The sequence below is a fragment of the Mustela lutreola genome, chromosome 11 (assembly GCF_030435805.1).
Source record: "Mustela lutreola isolate mMusLut2 chromosome 11, mMusLut2.pri, whole genome shotgun sequence".
Taxonomy (NCBI): domain Eukaryota; kingdom Metazoa; phylum Chordata; class Mammalia; order Carnivora; family Mustelidae; genus Mustela; species Mustela lutreola.
The window spans coordinates 46,483,510-46,504,667 of record NC_081300.1 but is presented as its reverse complement, the minus strand read 5'-3'; the positions used below and the strand labels follow the sequence as shown (position 1 = coordinate 46,504,667).

The 21,158-nt window shown below is 40.6% G+C and overlaps 1 protein-coding gene across 1 annotated transcript; it reads left to right on the top strand.

The window, feature by feature from the left end:
• Positions 1-4,510: 4,510 nt before the first annotated feature.
• HRH4 (histamine receptor H4) lies at positions 4,511-20,495 on the top strand. The gene is made up of 3 exons (XM_059140079.1): positions 4,511-4,926; positions 12,040-12,203; positions 17,807-20,495. Exons 1-3 carry the CDS (start codon positions 4,746-4,748, stop codon positions 18,635-18,637), a joined length of 1,176 nt encoding a protein of 391 aa, XP_058996062.1. The 5' UTR covers positions 4,511-4,745; the 3' UTR covers positions 18,638-20,495.
• The last annotated feature ends 663 nt before the right edge of the window (positions 20,496-21,158 follow it).

The following is a 21,158-nucleotide window of genomic DNA, read 5'->3' as shown; positions in this document are numbered from 1 at the left end:
TGGGCTGGAGTTGGGTGTTTCTGTTCCCCTAGAACTGTTAGGCTCTGATCTAATCCCAACAGGTTAAGCTCTGCTTAATTAGTTTCTCCTGAGGGCAGGCCACATTAAGAACAGAGTGCTATGGCATTTTTCAAAATCGTTCCCTTTCCCTTCCCCTTGCTGGAAGTATGAGGGGATTTTCCTGATATTTACCCTGGGAACTTGGTCAAACGCTTGGAAATAAATCTCACAGTATTGTGGGGCTCTCCCTCTGACTGGAACCCCTTGGAATTTTAAACTCTGAGTTGTCTGCGCTGGTCCTCTAGCAATTTGTCAATTACAGTTGAGGTTTTCTTACTCTGGCACTAGTTCCTTAGTGTTTTCTGTTTTCAGACTTCCTGCTCTGATAACTCGTAACTCTGTGTATTTGCTTGTTTGTCTTCCCAATCTTGAGGACAGCCATTTGCCCTGTGTCCATCCCTCTGAAGAGTTGGTTTTTCAGTCTGTTCAGCTTTTTATTTAGTAGGGTAGAGTAGAGTAGTGAATTCTAAGCTCCTTATATGTGGAATCAGAAGATCCAAGACCATGTTTGCATGTTATCTAACTTGTTTAAATATAACCATAATGACCAGATTTTAAATGAAATCCTACACTTAAGACTGTATTCAGCTCTGTCATCTGTCAACTATGCCATTGTGCTTTTGTAATAAAATTTTTATGAGAGCTTAAATGAATCTACATTATTTGAATGCTAAAATGTGATTTCATATTGATCTTAAGTGCTGGTGAGTTTTCTTTTTAATATTGGCTTCCCTAATGATTTCATGTCTTAAATTTAAATGATTTTATGTATTAAACCTTAAATTTCTATTTCACAAGCTTGAAATAGACTTTATATGATGTTTAAGATAGAAAAATATTGTTAAACTGAATAGAAAATACAGAAGACTATGGTACTTGCTTAAGAACAGACATAAAGATCAATGAACTAGAGTTGAGAATCAAGAAATAAACCCCCATACATTTATGGTCAGTTGATTTTCTACAAGGATTCCAAGGCAGTTCAATGGGTAGAAAGTAGCCTTTCCGACAAGTAGTGTCAACTTGATATCTGCATGCAAAACAATGAAGTTGCACCCTTACCTCACACCATATATGAAAATTAGCTCAAAGCCTCCAGAATACACTTGAACTAAACTCAAAACCCTGCAAAGCTGGTTGATGGGCTGAGTTTCTGGGTCAAGGCAAAAATAGTGGAACTTGCTCTCCATTCATGGAAATTCTTTGGGATTTTGTCATTCAACAAATACTCATTGGCCACCTATGCTAGCAACACCATAGTGATCACGACAGACTCATCCAGAGGTCTGTCTCTCCATACTGGATCAAGCTCTCACTCCTCAGAGTACCTTTTTTGAAGTATATTTGACATGTCTTGCTTTTAAGAAAGAAAGAAATATAGAAAGAAAGAAAATTAGCTTGAATGTAACAAAGACCTAAATGTAAGAGCTAAAATTATAAAATTTATAGAAGAAAACATACTAGTAAATCTTCATGACTTTGGATTAGATAGTATTTCTTAGATGTGACACCAAAAGCATAAGCAATTAAAAATAATAAATTGGAATTCATCAAAATTAAAAACTTCTGTGCTTCAAAGGACATTATTTAGAAAGTAAAAACAACACACAGAATGGGAGTAAATATTTGCAAATTATATACGATAAGGGTCTAGTATCTAGAATATATGAAGAAGTCTTAAAACTCAACAACAGACCACCCAGTTGAAAATGCAGAATAGCTTTGGGAAGAAAAGAGCCAGGTCCTTCTACTTCCTCTTCATCCCTAAATGCAGACCTGCTAGAAAAACTCTTCATGGTGATGGTTTTAGCCGCTTGTTTGTTAAAGGAGATGCAACATTTTGGGAAATATTGGGTAAGGTTAAGATTCTTGCTGTGTCTCTCTTGACATTAGCAAGATGAATCTGTAATTTATCATTCAATTGCCTTATATGTACATGTCTTTACAGTCACTAGATGAGGCATGGTGATATTTATTTCTGTTCTTAGTTATATAAGCATAATTAATGGATTAAGTTAAAAGATCTAAATAATGCCAAATCACTGGTCACAGTCCAATAGAATAAATTATTTAAGTTAATTATTTAATAGCAAATTGCTAATTAATATATAAATATATTAATATATTAATAATATATAAATTAATTAATATATAAAAGCCTCTAAAAAGATGTTTAACAATCTTTTAAAAAAATATATATATATATATTTATTTATTTGATAGAGAGAGATCACAAGTAGGCAGAGAGGCAGGCAGAGAGAGAGGGGGAAGCAGGCTCCCCACTGAGCAGAGAGCCTGATGTGGGGCTCGATCCCAGGACCCTGAGATCATGACCTGAGCTGAAGACAGAGGCTTAAACCACTGAGCCACCCAAGCACCCCATGTTTAACAATCTTGATTAAAAGGTCTTAATCATGACTTTTTGAATATTAAAGTCCATGATATAAAACAATCTTTGTGAATACTTCTACCTGAATGCCTATGAAGATTACTGATAATAGTTGACAGGATTTATTTATTTTTTATTTTTTTAAAGATTTATTTATTTATTTGAGAGAGACAGAGAGAGCTAGAGCATGCAAGGAAGCAGGGGGATAGGGGCAGAATGAGAAGGAGAGAGAGTCCCAAGCAGACTCTGCTCTAAATGTGGAACCCGATGTGGTGTTTGACACAGGGCTTGATCTCATGACCCCGAGATTATAACCTGAGCCAAAACCAAGAATTGGTCACTTAATGAGCCACTCAGGTGCCCCATGATGTATTTTTTTAATTTATTTTTATTTATAGAACTTGGATTTTTAAAGTATCAAAAATACTTAAAAAAGAATAGTTAGACATACATCAGGAGTGATAGAAAAGGAAGCGTCTTGCCACATAAATTATAGCAAATTGACACCATTAAATTTAAATAAATTCAAATAGAGTACCTACAGTAGAATTCTGAGCTACACACCTAGTCCACTCTGTGTTCACACAAGTTAAGAGCATGAAATGTAGGGGCGCCTGGGTGGCTCAGTGGGTTAAGCCTCTGCCTTTTGGCTCAGGTCAGGATCTCAGGGTCCTGGGATCGAGCCCCACATCAGGCTCTCCACTTAGTGGGGAGCCTGCATCCCCCTCTCTCTGCCTGCCTCTCTGCCTACCTGTGATCTCTCTGTCAAATAAATAAATAAATAAATGGGAAAAAAAAGAGAATGAAATGTAGCCCAACATGATTTGTCATTCTTCTTTTTCTCAAATGTTACCTACCTGGTAGTCTTCTTCTGGAAGGCAGTTCCCCACAACCCAAGGCCACAAGGCAAGCTCTCCAAGTCTGTTGGATTGCTTTCTCTTCCCACATGAAGTTGCAAAAAAATAGTCCAGATTGCCATTCTCTGTCCATAAGATAAATCCTTATTGGCCTTCTGGGCCAGCTCATTCAGTGCCCCTTCACAATTTTATCTGTCCTGCTTACCGTCATCTTGTTTACTTTTGAACCTTATCTTCTACCACAGACCCAGTTAGCCTATCAGCCTTTCTTTCCTTCCCCTTTCACACTGAATGCTCTCTAGAGCCTCCAGTTTAGAGACTGGAATTAAGGAATTATATTAAACCAGTGCTGCCGGGCTTTTTTAATAGAAAGGCCTTCAAAGTTGACTAAACATAAAAACTGGCTAGTTTGGAAAGAGACTTTGTACCTGAAGAATGTAAAAATTCCTAATGCCTTTTGTTAGTGAATGAATAATGAGTGAATGTGAAGAAGAATAAAGATGAAGGAGAGGGACAAATGGGGAAAGTCATTTGGAGTTTTTAAAAAAGATCACTTTCATTAAGTCGCATGCCATGAATGAAAAATAGTCCAATCAACCTTAAGTCAAATCTCGACGTAATGTGTATTTTATTTTTATCAGCTACATTTTTAAAACAATCACAAGCACCCTCTTACATGCAAGACTTCTGGCTTATGTGCAGTTAAAATACACATATTACATAGCTGTTCTGTAGCAGAGTCCTGTCCGGTACTCCCTGACTCACAGCTTCATCTCCCCATTGCCGGCAATCTGGTAGGGGCTCCTCCTAGATGTCCCCTCTCTGCTCTGTGCCTGGAAACTCACAGAAGACTGTTAGCAAGGACACCTGCAGAGCTGACCTCGTTTTCTCCCCTTTTCTCAGGGACCACTGTCCTTCACTGCCTGATGTCCAGTGCCTTGAAAACCATTCTTAATACATATTCTGTCCAGTTTCTTTTGTTTGTGTCAGATGGGATGGTGAATTCATCCCATGGTCTTCCTTTGTGGTCAGAAGGGAATCTTGAACTAGATCTCTAACAGCTGGAAAAAGAAATCTCATTGGAGCCCCATTTCTTATCTAGACACTGAATCAATTTTATTTCACATATAGTATGTAATATTGCTCTATTAAGGGGAGATGGCTAAATCATATTCAGATGTGTACAAGAAAATATTTCATTGTCTTCTGGAAAAGACTTTCAGTGTCAGTTGAAGGGAAACTGTTATCACAAGATTACCTTATCAAGAATCAGGAAGTACAGTGAGATCAGCATTAGATTTTGAAAAATATTGTTGTGAGTAGGAGACTATATATATTAGGTATTGGATTGGAGAACAGACTTGTCAGAATTGTCTTCCTGCATTAATTTGCTCTATTGAGCTTCTTTATTATTTAATGTGACACCAACTTCTAACGGCATGAACGCAACTACTTTACCACTAAGTACTCGCGTTACTCTAGCATTTTTAATGGGCTTACTAGCTTTTGCTATAATGCTAGGAAATGCTGTGGTTATTCTAGCTTTTGTGGTGGACAAAAAGCTTAGACATCGAAGTAATTACTTCTTCCTTAACTTGGCCATTGCTGACTTCTTCGTTGGTAAGTTAAATATCTTTATTTCAGATAAACTTTTCTAATTATAATTTACTTCTAAAACCTTAAAACTAGCTTTCTTCTTCTTCTTCTTTTTAAATAAGCTTTTGTTATTTCAAGGGACTGTATAGATTTGGAGATGTTAAAAATGTAAAGTTTAGGGCGCCTGGGTGGCTCAGTGGGTTAAGCCGCTGCCTTTGGCTCAGGTCGTGATCTCAGGGTCCTGGGATCGGGTCCCGCATGGGGCTCTCTGCTCGGCAGGGAGCCTGCTTCCTCCTCTCTCTCTCTCTGCCTGCCTCTCTGCCTACTTGTGATCTCTCTCTGTCAAATAAATAAATAAATAATCTTTTTTAAAAAAGAAAAGTTTAAAAATTAAAGTTCTGGGGAGGCTATATGGCATTTTAGGGGACGGGTATATATGTGTGAATCAGGTTTGTAGGAGAATTTTCATTTGACAACAGTTTGCTTTTTGCAGAATAAAAATAAGTCCAGAATAGTTCTAAAATTACTCTAGTCCAAGAGTTACTTGTATAAGTACCGTGCGCTAACCGATTGCGCCACTGGAGCCCCTCAAGAGTTACTTGTTTCTGGAATTATTTTCCTTTTATGTTTAGCTTTATAAATATGTGTAAAAATGTCAGTTGATGATATTGCTTTATAGGAGTTTCTAGTATAATTTAACTGGTCATTGTCTATAACTTCATAAATGCTTTCATTTATTTTACGATGAAACAAAACTCGCAGAATACTTACTTTATCGCCTGGAATGTAGGGTTGCTCAACAGTGTTAGTCCTCTTCCCTTTTGATTTCTCTGCAGATAAGTGTCAACTCAAACCAAGGTCACATATGGTAGTAGATTACCTATCATGTGTAAGGACAGTTAATCACCCAAGTATGATTAGATAATGAGATATATAGAAGACTACGTTAGTCTCTTGCTTTGGTAAGGTTTCAATGTAGGAGGATGGATAAGAGAAACTCACAAGTGACTGTAACAGTACAGAGTATGACGTGAGAACCACGAGACCTTCCAAGCGCTATTGGGAACTCAGAGAAGGGAGAGGGCCTGTTTGGTTAGTGGGTAGCAGCATCTGAAATGAACTTCAAAGGATGGGTAGAACTTCCAAAGGCAGAGATGGAAAAGGAGTATTCCAAGAATCAACAAAGACCTGCTGGTGGGAAAATCATTGGGTACATCTTCCTAAGTGTGAGTCCCAGGCTGGCTGTATGAGATCAGTAGGGGATGAAGTTGGAGTAGTTGGAATCTTTGTAATGAAGACTCTTGAATACTAGTGTGTCTGGACTGGCAGTTGCTCAACAGGTAATGTGGAGATCTGGATTTTTAAAGCAGGTGAGAGATCTGATGGCTCGAAGCTTCACCTTAGAGGGATTAGCAGACATGTAGCAGGTGGGAGAAGCTGGAGCAGGTGGCAGCTTGGCTTCAAAAACATTCCTACAGCAGTCTAGGCCCAAGTAATATGTTAAGGCTCTGAGCTACTGTGGGGAGGGTGGAAAGGAAGTTGGGGAGGGAGGTGGAGCTCAAGGGTGGGGTTGGGCAGGAGAAAGAGAAAAATGACATAAAGATTAATTTCTGGCTATAAGAAAAATATGGCACAATTAATAGAATGGGGGCATTAGGGAGGGCAGCGGATACTTCTGATATTGTGCTGATAAACTTTCTGGAGGAAACTTCTAGCTGGAGAGATGGGTTTAGGAGTCATGGCATAGATATGACTGAGTTAGAGATGAAGTTGGAGAACCAAAATAGAAGTATTGAAAAAAGGCAACAATCTCCCCATTCTTCTCCTCAATTCTGATCCTCCAGGTAACTCACATTAACCACTTGAGGTAGATCCTTCTACATCATTCTCTACAATCACAGAAACAGACATAACTATAGGACTTTATTTATGCGGACAGAGAGAATATTCTGCTCTAAATATATTTATCTCTCTTTGCCTTCTTCACAGAACTGTATAACTTTTAGATAATACTTAGCACTTACCGTTGATTATGTGTTTTGACTAACTCAAAGGGAGTGGTGGTAGAAGGGATGGGGTACAACTCTACCCAACGGGAAGAGCCTGAGGCCGGAAGATTTTGAACAAAGATGGTATTAGATAAGAACAGAGCATTTCCTTTTGTGGCCCAATGGAAGGACTAGGACAGCCCTACCTACATGGGTTTGGGCACCACAGTATGGAGATGTGGTGGGTGTTGGAGAAATGTCCCTGCAGATGTAGTTATCCAGTGGTTCTGGGGGGCCCCCACCATTGGCATGTGGATGGAAAAATAAATGGCTTTGCTGCTGATGAGAGCAATCGGACACAAGCCAGAGTCACTTCATCCTTCGCATTTCCCATGCCCCCTGCCAGCTTCATCCAGACATAAACTTACTTAACAGTATTTGCCACGATGCTCTTAGAATTAGGGCAGCCTCTGAGAACTTTCTAAAACAAGCTCAGAGTTTTGTGTTGAGGTTCTTCTCTTTCCTTAGCCATGCTCAGAAGTGGGCTTTTTGGCTCTGAGCCTATAGGCTTGTGACAGTAGTGCTGGGCCAGGGCAGAACTCATGAGGGTTTCTCTGTAGTTACAAGGCAGCATTTCTTCATATTTTTGGTCAGGAGATTGCGAGCTCCAGAAGCATGTGGCAATGGCCCAGAACATGGCATGTGCTAGGTATTATGTGGACTTTGGGATGAATGCCCTCTTCTCACAGGTTTTAGAACTGGCCTCTAATCAAAAATCAAAAATTTGTGGCACATGAGTAACATCTCAGGCTGAATGTAGTGTTGGAAAGCAAAGATATATTGAGGAAAAATTCCAGTACCAGCTACATTGATATAAATATATCTCATCTGCACACTGTTCCAGGAAAAAAAAAGATACATATGGATATCTATGTATCCATAGATACACAGGGATGAGGGAGAGAAAGGGTGCTGGAGAGGGAGGTTGCCATTTAAATGTCAGGGGTAGGGTTCATTGGTCAGGACACATCAGAGTGACTAGAAGAAGCTCTCTGAGGGAAGGGCATTTCATGCTGAGGAAAGTGCGAGGATCTGAGGGGTGTATGTGTGGTGTATTTGAGGCCGGGCAGAGAGAGTAGTGGGAAGTGAGACAGGAATGGTGGCGGGGTAGGGGTGGGGTATAGGCTGGGGTGAGCAAGTGGCCTGGGTTCTCACAGGGATCCCCCCTCCCCGACCCACAGGTCTTTTCTCCTCCCCCTGTTCCTTTACCTCCTTGTTCTTATTTCTTCACTGCCTTCTCTTACTACAGTTTGTTCTCTTTTATTCTCCACTCCCAACCCCCTTAATCTGTCATGCCCAAGGCCTATTGCTCTTTTCAAGAAACTAGCTCTTAGTTTCACTTCTCAAGTCCTTTTGACCCAGAAGCCTGATTCCAGAGTGGAAGTTATAGAAACATTGCAGAGTGGGTATATCCTAGAATATTTCCGATTCAGTTTTTGAAATTCCTTTGGAATAAGCCACAAACATTTCCACTCAGCAAGACAGAAGAGCTGAGCGTAATATTTGTGCTAAAATATCATATAGAACATGAGGTGACAGCAGAGTTTCAGTAAAGCCAAAGGAATGGTGGTGGTGGTGTGGGGGGGGTGCCTGGGTGGCTCACTTGGTGAAGTGGTTTGTGATGTGTGCCTTCTGCTCAGGTCAGCATCCGTGGGCCCGCATGGGGTTCCCTGTGCAGCCAGGCATCTGCTTCTCCCTCTGACCCACCCCCCACCCCTCAGATAAATAAATAAAATCCTGAGGAAAAAAAAAAACACCGAAGGAATAGGACTACAGCCTGTTTTAAACTGCTCTGTGAAGCAGCCACTGAAGATTTGAACACACCCAGACACACCCTTCCTCTTTCATCTAATTCAGAAAATGTGTGGACAAGATTGTTGGACTCACCCCCAATCTTTAATGTTTAAATAGACTGTGGTGTCTGTAATGCAGATGACTACTGGCCTTGAGCCTTTTGTCATTCTGTGGAGGAAATGAGGCTGCGAGATGTGTCCAGGGATGAGTGTGTGCGTGTGTGTGTGCGTGTGTGTGTGTGTGTGTGTGTGTGTGTAACACCCATGTTGGAAATCTCAGATGGAAGCCACAACAACTCTGAGCCAAACCATGCTACACATCTCTGATTTGAAGATAACTTTGATTTATCTCAGGTACTTTATCTTATCTGTTTATACCTATTTTATATCACAGGTGTGTTCATGCATGCGCAAGCACACAGGCGCCCATTTGAGATGGATGTCCCCATAAGGAAAATTGGTTATCATTAAAAATATAATCCAAACGTGAAACCAGCAGGCAATTTGAACTACATATGAGAACTGACCACACAACTCTTCCATCTCGATGATGCCTGTATGTGAACTTAGGTAGAGAACACTCAATTCTGTGTTCCCGTTCACTGGTGCTGAAACCACACCCCACTGGTTATATCCTCAGATCATCTGTTTTTGGGAGAATGCAGGGTTTCCTTCTCCTTTCTTTTGCTACTGTTCTTAAAGAGAGGCTAACTTGATTTTCGTAGGAAAACAGGAAATCTTGCCAAGTGCCTGAGAAAATAGGAAAATTCTCACTGAGCTTCCTCTTAATAGGTTACATACTCAGTGAGCAGTGTCACCTGTCTGAAAAGTTAATACAATGAAAAACTCAAGCGAAGCTAGAGGAAAGGGAGCCCAGAGCCTAACCATTTGCATACCTGTTCACTCAGTAAAAGGTAGTGGTTCAAGTCAGGAGTCCTGAAATCACACTGCCTGGTTTCAAAGTCAACGAGATTTCAAAGCCTGGGTAGCTCAGTGGGTTAAAGCCTCTGCCTTCTGCTCAGGTCATGATCCCAGAGTCCTGGGATCGAGCCCCGAGTTGGAATCCCTGCTTAGCAGGGAGCCTGCTTCCTTCTCTCTCTCTGCCTACTTGTGATCTCTATCAAATAAATAAAATCTTAAAAAAAAAAAAAGCCAATCTTCCACTTACTAGCTGAGTGTACCTTGGGCAATTATATCTCCATCTTGAGATATAGGTTCTTCGTTGGCTAAGTCAGCATGGTTTCTTTCTTTCTTTCTTTCTTTTTTTTTTCTTTTAAGATTTTTTATTTATTTATTTGACAGAGAGAGAGAGAGAGAGAGAGAGAGAGATCACACGCAGGCAGAGAGGCAGTCAGAGAGTGAGGGAGAAGCAGGCTCCCCACTGAGCAGAGAGCCCGATGTGGGGCTCAATCCTAGGACCCTGAGATCATGACCTGAGCTGAGGGCAGAGGCTTAACCCACTGAGCCACCCAGGTGCCCCAAGTCAGCATGGTTTCTATCTCAGACAGTGTCTATGAACATTAAATGAGATGATATATGCAGCAGACAGAGCACAGTGTGTGGCATGTGGTAACTTCATAATACGTATCAGCTATTACTAATTTATTTAAGTTAAATGTGGGAGCCACTGGTCAACTCTCAATGTTGTGAAAAATACAAAGATCAACTTGCAACCTGGTCCTAACCCTCAGGAGAAACAAGTGGAAAGATGAAAGAAAGACAAAGTAGAATGTGTTTGTATCTCCCTGATGGCTAGTGATGATGCAGCCACTTTGGAAAACAGTGTGGAAATTCCTTAAGAAATTAAAAATAGAGCTACCCTATGGCCCTGCAATTGTACTACTGGGCATTTACCCCAAAGATACAGATTTAGTGAAAAGAAGGGCCATCTGTACCCCAATGTTCATAGCAGCAATGGCCATAATCACCAAATTGTGGGAGAATCAAGATCCATTTCAATGGATGAATGGATAAAGAAGATGTGGTCCATATACACAATGAAGTTTACGCCTCCATCAGAAAGGATGAATACCCAGCATTTATATCAACATGGACAGGACTGGAAGAGATTATGCTGAGTGAAATAATCAAGCAGAGAGAATCAATTATCATATGGTTTCATTTACTTGTGGAGCATAAGGAGTAACAAAGAGGACATGAGGAGATGGAGAGGAAAAGTGAGTTGGGGGAACTCGGAGGGGGAGGCGAACCATGAGAGACTGTGAACTCTGAGAAACAAACTGAGGGTTTTGGAGGGGAGCCTTTGGGTGAGTCTGGTGGTGGGTATTATGGAGGGCACCGATTGCATGGAGCACGGGGTATGGTGCATAAACAATGAATGCTGGAAAAGAAATTAAAAAAAAAAAAAAGAAAGTGTTTGTACATGAGAGAGGGAGGGAAGAGCAAAGTGTCAGTACCATGCAGATGACAGAGGGGTAACTTCTGCCAAGGAAGTTCCAAGAAAGATGACAAAGAGAAGTCCTTTTTGTGCAGTGAAAGAAGAATGAGGAGGAAGTAATTAGACTTCTCAGTAGAAGAGAGGAGGCCATTCCAGGAAGAAAGAATGCTATTGGCAAAGGATATGTGAAACCGTGGGCTGTGTTTGGGGGAAGGCTGGCCCGTCCTGTCTGGGCTGGATTATGAACATAAAGGTGACTTTTTCGATCAGGGAAAGAAAATTATCATATGTTTTCACTCATATGTGGAGTATAAGGAACAGTGCAGAGGATCATAGAGAAAGGGAGGGAAAACTGAATGGGAAGTAAGCAGAGAGGGAGACAAACCATGAGAGACTCTTGACTGGGGGAAACAAACTGAGGGTTGCAGAAGGGAGGAGGGTCGGGGGATGGGGTAACCGGGGGATGGGTATTAAGGAGGGCACGTGATGTGTTGTGCACTTGGTGTCATATGCAACTAATGAATCATTGACCCCTACATGAAAAAATAATGATACATTATATGTAGGCTAATTGAATTTAAATTAAAAAAAAAAAGAAAGAAAAAAAAAAGGATAACTTGTTCTCTATATGGCTGAAAATGTAGGTAGGGACCTGAGCCTAATTAGGAAAGTAATAAGGAAACGTATGATACTTAATGACAGCCATTGTAAGAATGGTATTTAAAGAATGTGTAGGAAATCAGTCTTGAATTTTGCTAATGAAACACCCTGAATTTCTAAATTATAATCAACCCCCTTTTGGTCAATTCAGATATGTCATTGCGTTGTATGCCTATGTCTCTCTGTATTCATTGATATGCGCTTTTTTTTGGCCTTATTTTTTTTTTTCCCTATGCAGGTATGATCTCCATTCCTTTGTACATCCCTCACACGCTGTTTGATTGGGAGTTTGGAAGTAGACTCTGTACCTTTTGGCTCATTGTTGACTACCTTTTGTGTACAGCGTCTGTGTATAACATTGTTCTCATCAGCTATGATCGATACCAGTCAGTCTCGAATGCTGTAAGTTCAAACATTCATTTACCTTCTTTAGAAGATGACATACTTGTACATTTTGGGTCCCCAAGCAGAAATTGTTTTAAATGTAATTTTTTGTTTAGTTGGCAAACCTTAGAGGAGCCTGATAATCCTTCTGTTATTTAGCGCTAAGTTTTCATTGGTCCTTAGTGAACAATTTCTGTGTGTGATTTGGCTAAGTCACTCACTCCCCTTTGTGCTGCTAGCATGGGAAGGCCATCAGAGAAAACCCATGAAAACTTGTTGGAAGCGGTATACTGAGTCCACAGTGGATTGGATAGACATATGAGTCCCAGTAGATTTATCAAGTCCATTCCTTATACAAACTAAGACCTGAATATTTTCCTGATGGGTGAGTAGAAAGATGCCCAGACTTTTGAATGTCATGAGAAAATCAATCTTGAATGGCCAAAGAAAAAAAACAGTATACAGAGAAGCTATAGTTTAGATAGTGGGACCAGCCTGGGAAGTCAAATCCCAGTGCCAGTGTAGGAGCCATGCCAAGAAAATCCTTACTGATCCAACATTTGGAATAGGCTCGTCAACAAGTTAGTGACAGTTCTTAAGCAAGCTAACTTTATAAGCAATAGAACAAGGGGAAAAATAAGGCAGATGCAAGTAGAGACAGAGGGTGTCAGGGGTATAGAAATATGGGGCAGTAATCTGAAGTCTTTGAGACCTAGAAGGGAAACCTCCTTCACTCTGGAGTCCCAGGACCCACATCTCTGGGGGATATGACTGTGTGCAAGGGATTTTGCTAAATGCTGGGATATAGAAATGAAACCTTAGTCTCTACTTTTGAGGAGCATAATAGGCTCATGTGGAGAAGGATCCAGAAACAGGTGGGTTTGGTACAGTGGACTAGGTGTGGTGTTGGAGGTGTTGAGAGGATGGTGATAGCTCTGGCTTGGGAGGGCTGTGCAGCTTGTAGCAGACAAGGTTGGGAGGGTATATTGCACAAGGCAAGGATCAACTGTAGGGACAAAGATGAGGCTCAAACAAGAGAGAAATTTATTTTTCTCTCACAGAACATTCCAGGAAAGCCTTGGCTCCAGGAACTCATCCAGGGACCTAGGTTAACAGGGTGACTCTGAACCTTCTAGGACAGGGCTCAGCAAACTTTTGCTATAAAGGGACATATGGTCTCCATAGCAACTGCTCAAATCTTCCATTATGACACAAAAACAGCCATACATAATATGTTTAAAAAATGATTTATTCATTGTGTTCCAATAAAAATTTATTTATCCAAACAGGTGGTGGGCCATATTTGTTTCATGAACAGTAGTTTGCCGACCCCCACACTAGTTCATTATTCTCCTCCATATGTTCAAGGTTAGGTTGCTGTCACTCCAGGTTCTAGATGGGGAAAAGGCCGAAGTCCAGGGCAAGGGATTTTCTTTTAGCCAAGTAGTGTAGAATCGTACAATCATTTCCACTCACAGTTTATCGGTGACATTTAGTCACATGGTCTCCCATCTCCTTGCAACAAACCTGGGAAATGTGGTTTCTAGCTGAGCTGCCATATTGTCAGGAAGAAGGGGAGAATGAATGTGTTGGGACATCCAGACCCTTGGCCTTGGGTACATCATTGACATCAGAGTCCACTGCAGTTGGTACTAGACAAACTACAGAGAGAGCGGTGATGAGCTTGGATGAACAGTTCAGATGCCTATAAGCACATGGTTTTCAAATTGCAACTTGTGACCCATTATTGAGGCATGGAGTCAGTTCGGTGGGTTGTGACCACTTTTTTTTTTTTTTTTTTCCAGTGGAAAAATACAGAAAAAAAAACCATAGTTAAACAGAATAAAAATAGAGTATAAAATATAAAGAGTATCTTGTGCATAATAAATATATTTTTTATGAGTACTTCTGTCTGGGAACTTAGTGATAATATAAAACGTATTTCTTAGTTTGAGTCCGTCAAAATGTTCGAAAAAGTGCTCTAATTCATAGCCTTTCCCATTTGTGCTGAAACATTTCCTTTTATTTTCTGGGTTAGTATTTCTTTTTAGTCCTCACTGGATGTTCCTTATAGGACATCCCTTTGCTGGATGTCCGAGCCCTTGGGTCTATCTAAGGTGGATGCAAAGGTAAGGGACAGTTTGTACAGTTAGGAAAAGTGTGTAGAAGTCACAGGGACATGAGGACTGATGTCCACAGAGAAAAACGAGTGGGTTTGTTTCCTAGTCTTGACCTGAGGATTCCCCCCTGGCCACACAGCCTATAAATTTGGTGAGGGCTGGGTTGGCTGGAACCAAGATCCTTAGTTAACAGCATGGAGTTAAGTGGCCAGCAAGAGCCCCACATCCCAGTGCATGGTGGCTGCAGGGGGCGCTCAGGCAGCTCTTGTGCCTCTGCTGGTGAAGAGTTGAAATGCAGCAGTGTGAGCCAGGAATCCCTCAAACACCGCTGAAGCCCGGAGGAAGTGGTTTGTGGCGAAGCTGAGCTCTTGCTGTAGTTCGAAGTGGAGGAGACCGTATGATAAGGCAGAGTCATGGGCTGGGCCTGGGAAATGGAAATCTGACCGTAATATGCAAAAGGTAGGCCCTATGCAGATGGCAGTGCATGATTACCATTCTCAGACCCATTCTCTGGAGGGGCAGATTTCCGTGGGGCTGAAACAAGAGTGGGCGGGGGAAGAACAGTGTAGTTGGAAGGAGTAGGAATTCAAATGTATGCAGAATTAAGGCAGTGAGTGGAGAGAGTGCTTGCTTTCTTTCTTTCTTTCTTTCTTTTTTTTTTGACCTGAAGTTGAAGAAGGAAGCTTGAGAGTAAAATCAAGGCCATGGAAAATATGGTTGCTGGGGACTCGCTAGTTTCCTAGGACTACTGCAGTTAAGTACTGCACATCAGGTGGCTTAAGACCACAGAAACTTCTTCTCTGGAATGCATTTCATGTTTGGAGATCCAAGGTCCCAAATCAAGGTGGAGGCAGGGTAGTGCTCTCTCTGAGGCCTCTAGGCCTGCCTGTTACATGCCTTTCTCTTAGCTTCTAATATTACCAGCCATCCTTGGCATTCCTTCATGGTCCTTGGCTTGTAGATGTGTCACTTTAGTCTCTGCATCCATTGACAAATGGTGTTCTCATTTTGTGTCTGTGTCTTTCTTATAAGGACACCAGTCATACCGGATTAGGGCTCACCCTAATTGAATAGGACCTTATCTTAATGTGATCATGTCTGCAAAGAACCTACTGGCAAATGAAGTGATGCCCACAGGTACCAGGTCTTACGACTTCAACCTATCTCTTTGGAGGACACAATTCAACCTGCAACAGGCACTTGGGATGGCCGTGCAATGCCAACTCATTAACTTCAGCAAGTCCTGGGGGCTGCTCTGCCTTATAAAAGAAACCTGATTGACAGAGTGTTTGGATATCTTACTGGGGCAGGAAAGGAAGCAGGATAAGAGGCAATCTCCTGAATAACGAACATTTTCTGTCATGGGTGGAGGACTGGGCCACTGATTGATGTCAGGAAGGCCACTCCAACTGGCTGGGGCCTAGATTCAAGCAATGCTTGAGCTCTTTGTCAAAAATGCTACCCAGAGATGAAGAGGTGGGCATCATCTTTTCAATTCCCTTAGATGTCCATTATCCCATTTGACCTTATGCATAATAGAAAAGAGATCGCTTTCCAGCATATTGCATCACACCATTACAAAGGCTGAAAAGAGCAATTAAAAAACTAAATGCAGTTTTATGACCATCTGGGTATTGTTACCATCTTCATAATCATTAGATTTAGTGCAAGAGATGTATTAATTAGTGGCATGAGAAGCAGAAGGCAAAAAAGCGTATTGTACTTGGGAACTTGTGGTCAGCACCATATGCATTTTAGCTTAGCCTCAGAAATATCAGTAATTTGGAAAAAAAAAAAAACACTTCCTTGCAGTTTTTAAAAATAACTTTTTTTTAAAAGACTGCTTCCTCTTACCTCCAGCCAGCTGGGTGTGAGCCCTTCCCAGGCTGCACAATCCATCACAGACAGACAGTGCTGGGCACTGTTATGCCTTTTTCATAAAAACGAGAAAACACTGTAGCACGAGATTAGGAACTCACAGAGAAAATAGTACATGAACAGTGGGGGAAAGAGAGGCATGTTCCAGTTTCATGAGGAAATCATTTCCTTTCCCTTGAGTGAGGAAATCAAAGAAATATGGAACATAGGAGCTGGAAGGATACTTCCTGATCTAAAAGAAGCTCAGGGAGGTTGTCTGTTCCAGGTCCCCTTAAAAAAAAGTCTTGGTTTGTGTGTTTATCCCTCATGTAGGGTGGATGCACTTCTAGATTTCTTTTTTTTTTTTTTAAGATTTTATTTATGTAATTGACAGAGACACAGCAAGAGAGGGAACACAAGCAGGGGAGCAGCAGAGGGAGAGGGAGAAGCAGGCTTCCTGCTGAGCAAGGAGCCCGATGTGGGGCTCGATCCCAGGACCCTGGGATCATGACCTGAGCTGAAGGCAGAAGCTTAACGACTGAGCCACCCAGGTACCCCAAACTTCTAGGTTTCTTATAGAAGATGTTTTTGAAGATATCAAGATCTATCAAAGATCATGGGTCCTGAGAACTGAGAGCAATCCTTACTCATAGAATCTCATTTTCCCTTATAGAAGCCAGTCTTTGTGACCAAGCAGATCTAGAACATTCTCTACCTTTTAAAAAAAGACATTGGTGCTTGCCTTGGTCATGTCTCTCAAAGTGGTTGGCCAGCACAGCTTTGGCACCATTTTTGCTGAGTGCAAATGCTTATAGAAGGAAATGATTTGGTAATGCTCAGTCATATTACTCTATTTCTCTATAGTAGGTTTAGACTTTTTTGGGGTGGGGTCATCTTCTTGGGGGTGATGTAAGAATTCTCTCTTCTTGATACCACCTTGACGTCTCAGGATAAACTAGAGAGTAGATTCTTCCTGAAATTAGATTCAAAAAAGCCAGTGGCTTTCAGTCTTGACTGTGACCACTGGGAGAAACACATTTGATACTGGGTTCGGTACACGTGCTTCTCTCTCTCTCTGTAGGTCTACATTCCCCAAACCAAAGCATCATCAAACAATACAGACCCTTGCAATCATGAGGCATTCTGACACTGAGCACTCTCTTTCATTAAAAGAAAAATGCTGCTTGTGACCCAGCTGGCAGATTGTGAAACACTGTGAAAGGGGGCACATAGTTTCAGTAGTTTGCCCGTTCACATTAGTGTCTACGGAGTTGGAAACATCACGTTTTATTTTTTTATTTGTTATTTTTAAAAAGATTTTATTTATTTGACAGAGAGAGAGAGAGATCACAAATAGGAAGAGCAGCAGGCAGAGATAGAGGGGGAAGCAGGCTCCCTGCTGAGCAGAGACGTTTTCTAGAATTTCAGAGGCTTAATCTTGAGGGTTACAGATTTCCTCTGGAAGGTCCCTAAGAAAGTTTGCCTCTGGAACTAAACCCTCTCTCCTGGCCCATATCATGTTACCCAGGGCCAGGGAGCTTGACTACCTCTTGCATAGCCCTGAAACTCCTGAAGGCCTATGACAGGCCTTCTGCAACCAATACATGTTCATTATATTGAAACAATTTATTTGGTCTCTTTTAGGTATCTTACAGAGCTCAGCACACTGGGAACTTGAAGATTGTGGCTCTGATGGTGGCTGTCTGGGTGCTGGCCTTCTTAGTGCATGGGCCAATAATTCTAATTTCAGAGTCTTGGAAGAATTCCAGCTTGAGGATCTTGGAGAAGGATTGTGAACCTGGATTCTTTACCCTATGGTACATCCTTGCCATCTCGTCATTCTTTGAATTCCTGGTCCCAGTCTTTGCCGTGGCCTATTTCAACATGTACATTTACTGGAGCCTGTGGAAACGTAGCAATCTCAGTCGGTGGCAAAGCCAGCCCACACTTACTTCTCCTGTCTCTCCCAGTAACTGTGGGTCCTCACTCACAGGTAGACTGTTTCGAAGAACATCTCTTCCGGAACAGAAGGAAACAGCACCGTCTGCTCCTCTGAAAAGACATGAAAGAAAGAGCAGCCTCTTGTTTTCTTTAAGAGCCCAGATGAATAGCAGTATAATTGCTTCCAAAATGGCTTCCCTCACCCATTCTGATTCACTCTGTCCTCACCAAAGGGAACATATTGAACTGCTCAGAGCCAGGAAATTAGCCAAGTCACTGTCCATTCTCTTAGGCGTTTTTGCCATTTGTTGGGCTCCCTATTCACTGTTTACAATCATTCGTTCAATCTACCCACTAGACCAGCGTCCTCACATAGTTGGGTATGAAATCACATTTTGGCTTCAATGGCTCAATTCCTTTGTCAATCCTTTTCTGTATCCCTTGTGTCACAAGCATTTCCAGAAGGCTTTCTTGAAACTATTTCCTATGAAAAAGAAGTCCATATCATCACAGACTCGGTCAATGTCCTCTTAAAGGTAATTTTATCCTTTATAAAAATTTTAGTCTTATTCTCACCTGCGTGAATTTGATGTGACTTTCATTTTGCCCTTTCCACTCTATTAGGAAAGTCCATAAAATTGTAACACTCGAAAACTTAAAAAAAAAAAAAAAAAGATTGGAGCCTGGAAGTCAAGGGAAAATGATCCTGGTGAATAATAGTACAGTTAGATTTAGATGACAATGTTTTTGTAAACTCATAGCCACAAATCACTGTACCTTTCTTTCTCATTGCCTCCTCTTTGTCTTTTAGATCTCGATATGGCACTGATGGTGAAAATTAAGAGTTCTTGTTTTCTTTCTACATTCAGGGTTTACTATAGCCTAAGTGAATTTCCCTTTTTATTTTATAGTGTTGAAGAATTCTCAAGTTTTGAAGATGTTTTACCTAAGATATGCAATAGAAAAGGGGGCTATAATTTCTTTTTGCTGGAGGTGGGCAATTCTGGTATGATCAGAGGGCAGGTGTGTTGGGGCTTGAGTTGAGAGGCAGGGAGCGAGGGTGGGCCCAGATGGAAAAGTGGCAGGCATGTGTACTTCCAGACTCTATGCTCCTGATCCCAGAAGAGAAGGAAGTGTGGGGAGGGAAGAGAAGGTAGCTGTAGCTCTCAGATGTCCTTTGTGTCCTTATCTGGGAGGCCCAGCAAACACAGGTTGAGGAGTAAGTTACAGACAAGCCCCCCATCTGGTCGAAAGGATGACTTTCCTTCTTTCCTTCCTGCCCTCTTCTTCCGGATTTCATGTTGGCTAAAACCTCTGTGAGAAAATATGGAAGAAAGGGAAAGGCTAAATGATTAACAAAAGGACTGTGTGATTAAACCTGATGTACCTGGTATAACATTCACAGGACTCGTGGATGTCAATAATTATTAATAAAATATACTTCTGTTTTTATTTGATGTCTTTAACTTGTGGGCAGTTCTCAGAACGATTCCTTTATATGCAGTGAGTATAGGTTATACTTACTGACGAGTCACATTTTCTTAGGCTGGTGACATTTTGTTCTTTTTGTCATTATTAACTTTTCTTCTTCCTTCTCCTCCTCCTCCTTCTTGTGTTCTTTGACTGAAATGAAATAACATTTCATTTTGATTTTGGTTAATTTCCTCTCTCCTCTAAGGTTTTACTCATGTTTCTCTTGTCACTTCTCAGAGTTCCTATACAATTTAGTCATTTTCATATTTCTTAGACCCTTGAAATCTTGGTTAAATTCAAACACTAAAATATGAAAATCCTTCAAGTACATCAATGATTAGATAGGCCCCTAATTTTTATATATACTCATGCCTTGCATTAAGTCGAAAATAGGAGATACACGTTTAACATTCAATAGTAATCTCAAAAATTCAGGAAATAAATCCTCATAAATTTGCAACTTTTTATAAAATTACTTGTTAGCTATTGTTTTTGACATCCATAAATTAGTAGTTGTGTATTTCGTATGATTACTGGAGGCTTGAAGGTCCATTGAATGGTGTGGCTCCATGGAAACTTTTTCTGATTGAACCCTAGCAGAAACATGCCTAAATATGCATATGTATCTTCTAAAATATAGAAAACTAATATAAAATTGTTTTTCATTCAAAGTTGTCATCAGTGTACAACATACTGTCATTTTATTTATCACTATAAAAGAAAATGCTGCAAACTGTCTATGAAATGATACTTTCAAAAATCACATTGCTAGGAAGTCCCATTCTGATTTCAGAGTTGTTGAAAGGTGAGTGATATGTATCTTGGAAGTGAGAAAGTACGATACGTTTATGATGAATGAATAGAACAAGCTAATCCTCTGTGAAATGAGAGTTGGAATAAATAAATACTTTTGATGGAACATTCATATATTCATTCAACAAACGTGTATTAGGGGTCTATCATGTGTTAGCTACTAGTATACTGTAAAGATGCCTAGGAACCTTACTGATTTAATTTCCTTGGGGTAGGAATTTTACTCTGGGGTTCTCTTACCATGATGCTAGGCACCCCATAGGTGCTCAGTAGATAGTAATGGAAAAGGCATGCATTAGGCATTTTCCTTAAAACCAGAATATAAATCCTTGCTTTAAAATCCAAGTCTTTTAAATTTGGCCTGGAGGAATTTTAAAATACGTTTTTCATTATAAGAAAAGTAATATGTACTAATCATAAAAAGAAAAAACTGTAATAAAATAATTTCTATATCCAAGAAACAGAGAGAATTATTATTTGGTGTAGATGTTTCCACGGCGAAAAAGAATGTAATTCCATTTTTTAGAAACAAGTGTTTGTATATCTACACTTCTCACAATATTTAAGTATTTTTATTTTTATTTTTTTATTTTAGCATTTTTAAATGCATATTTAAAAATATTTAAAATACTTACTAGCTCATTTTAAATCCAGACCCAAAGCCGCTGGTATAATTGTCAGAACATTCCTTAAAATTTCAGTTCCTAAGGGTTGACTTCAGGTGGCCCATTTAGAAATAGATTCAAGTAGAATGAGGACAGATTTAGGG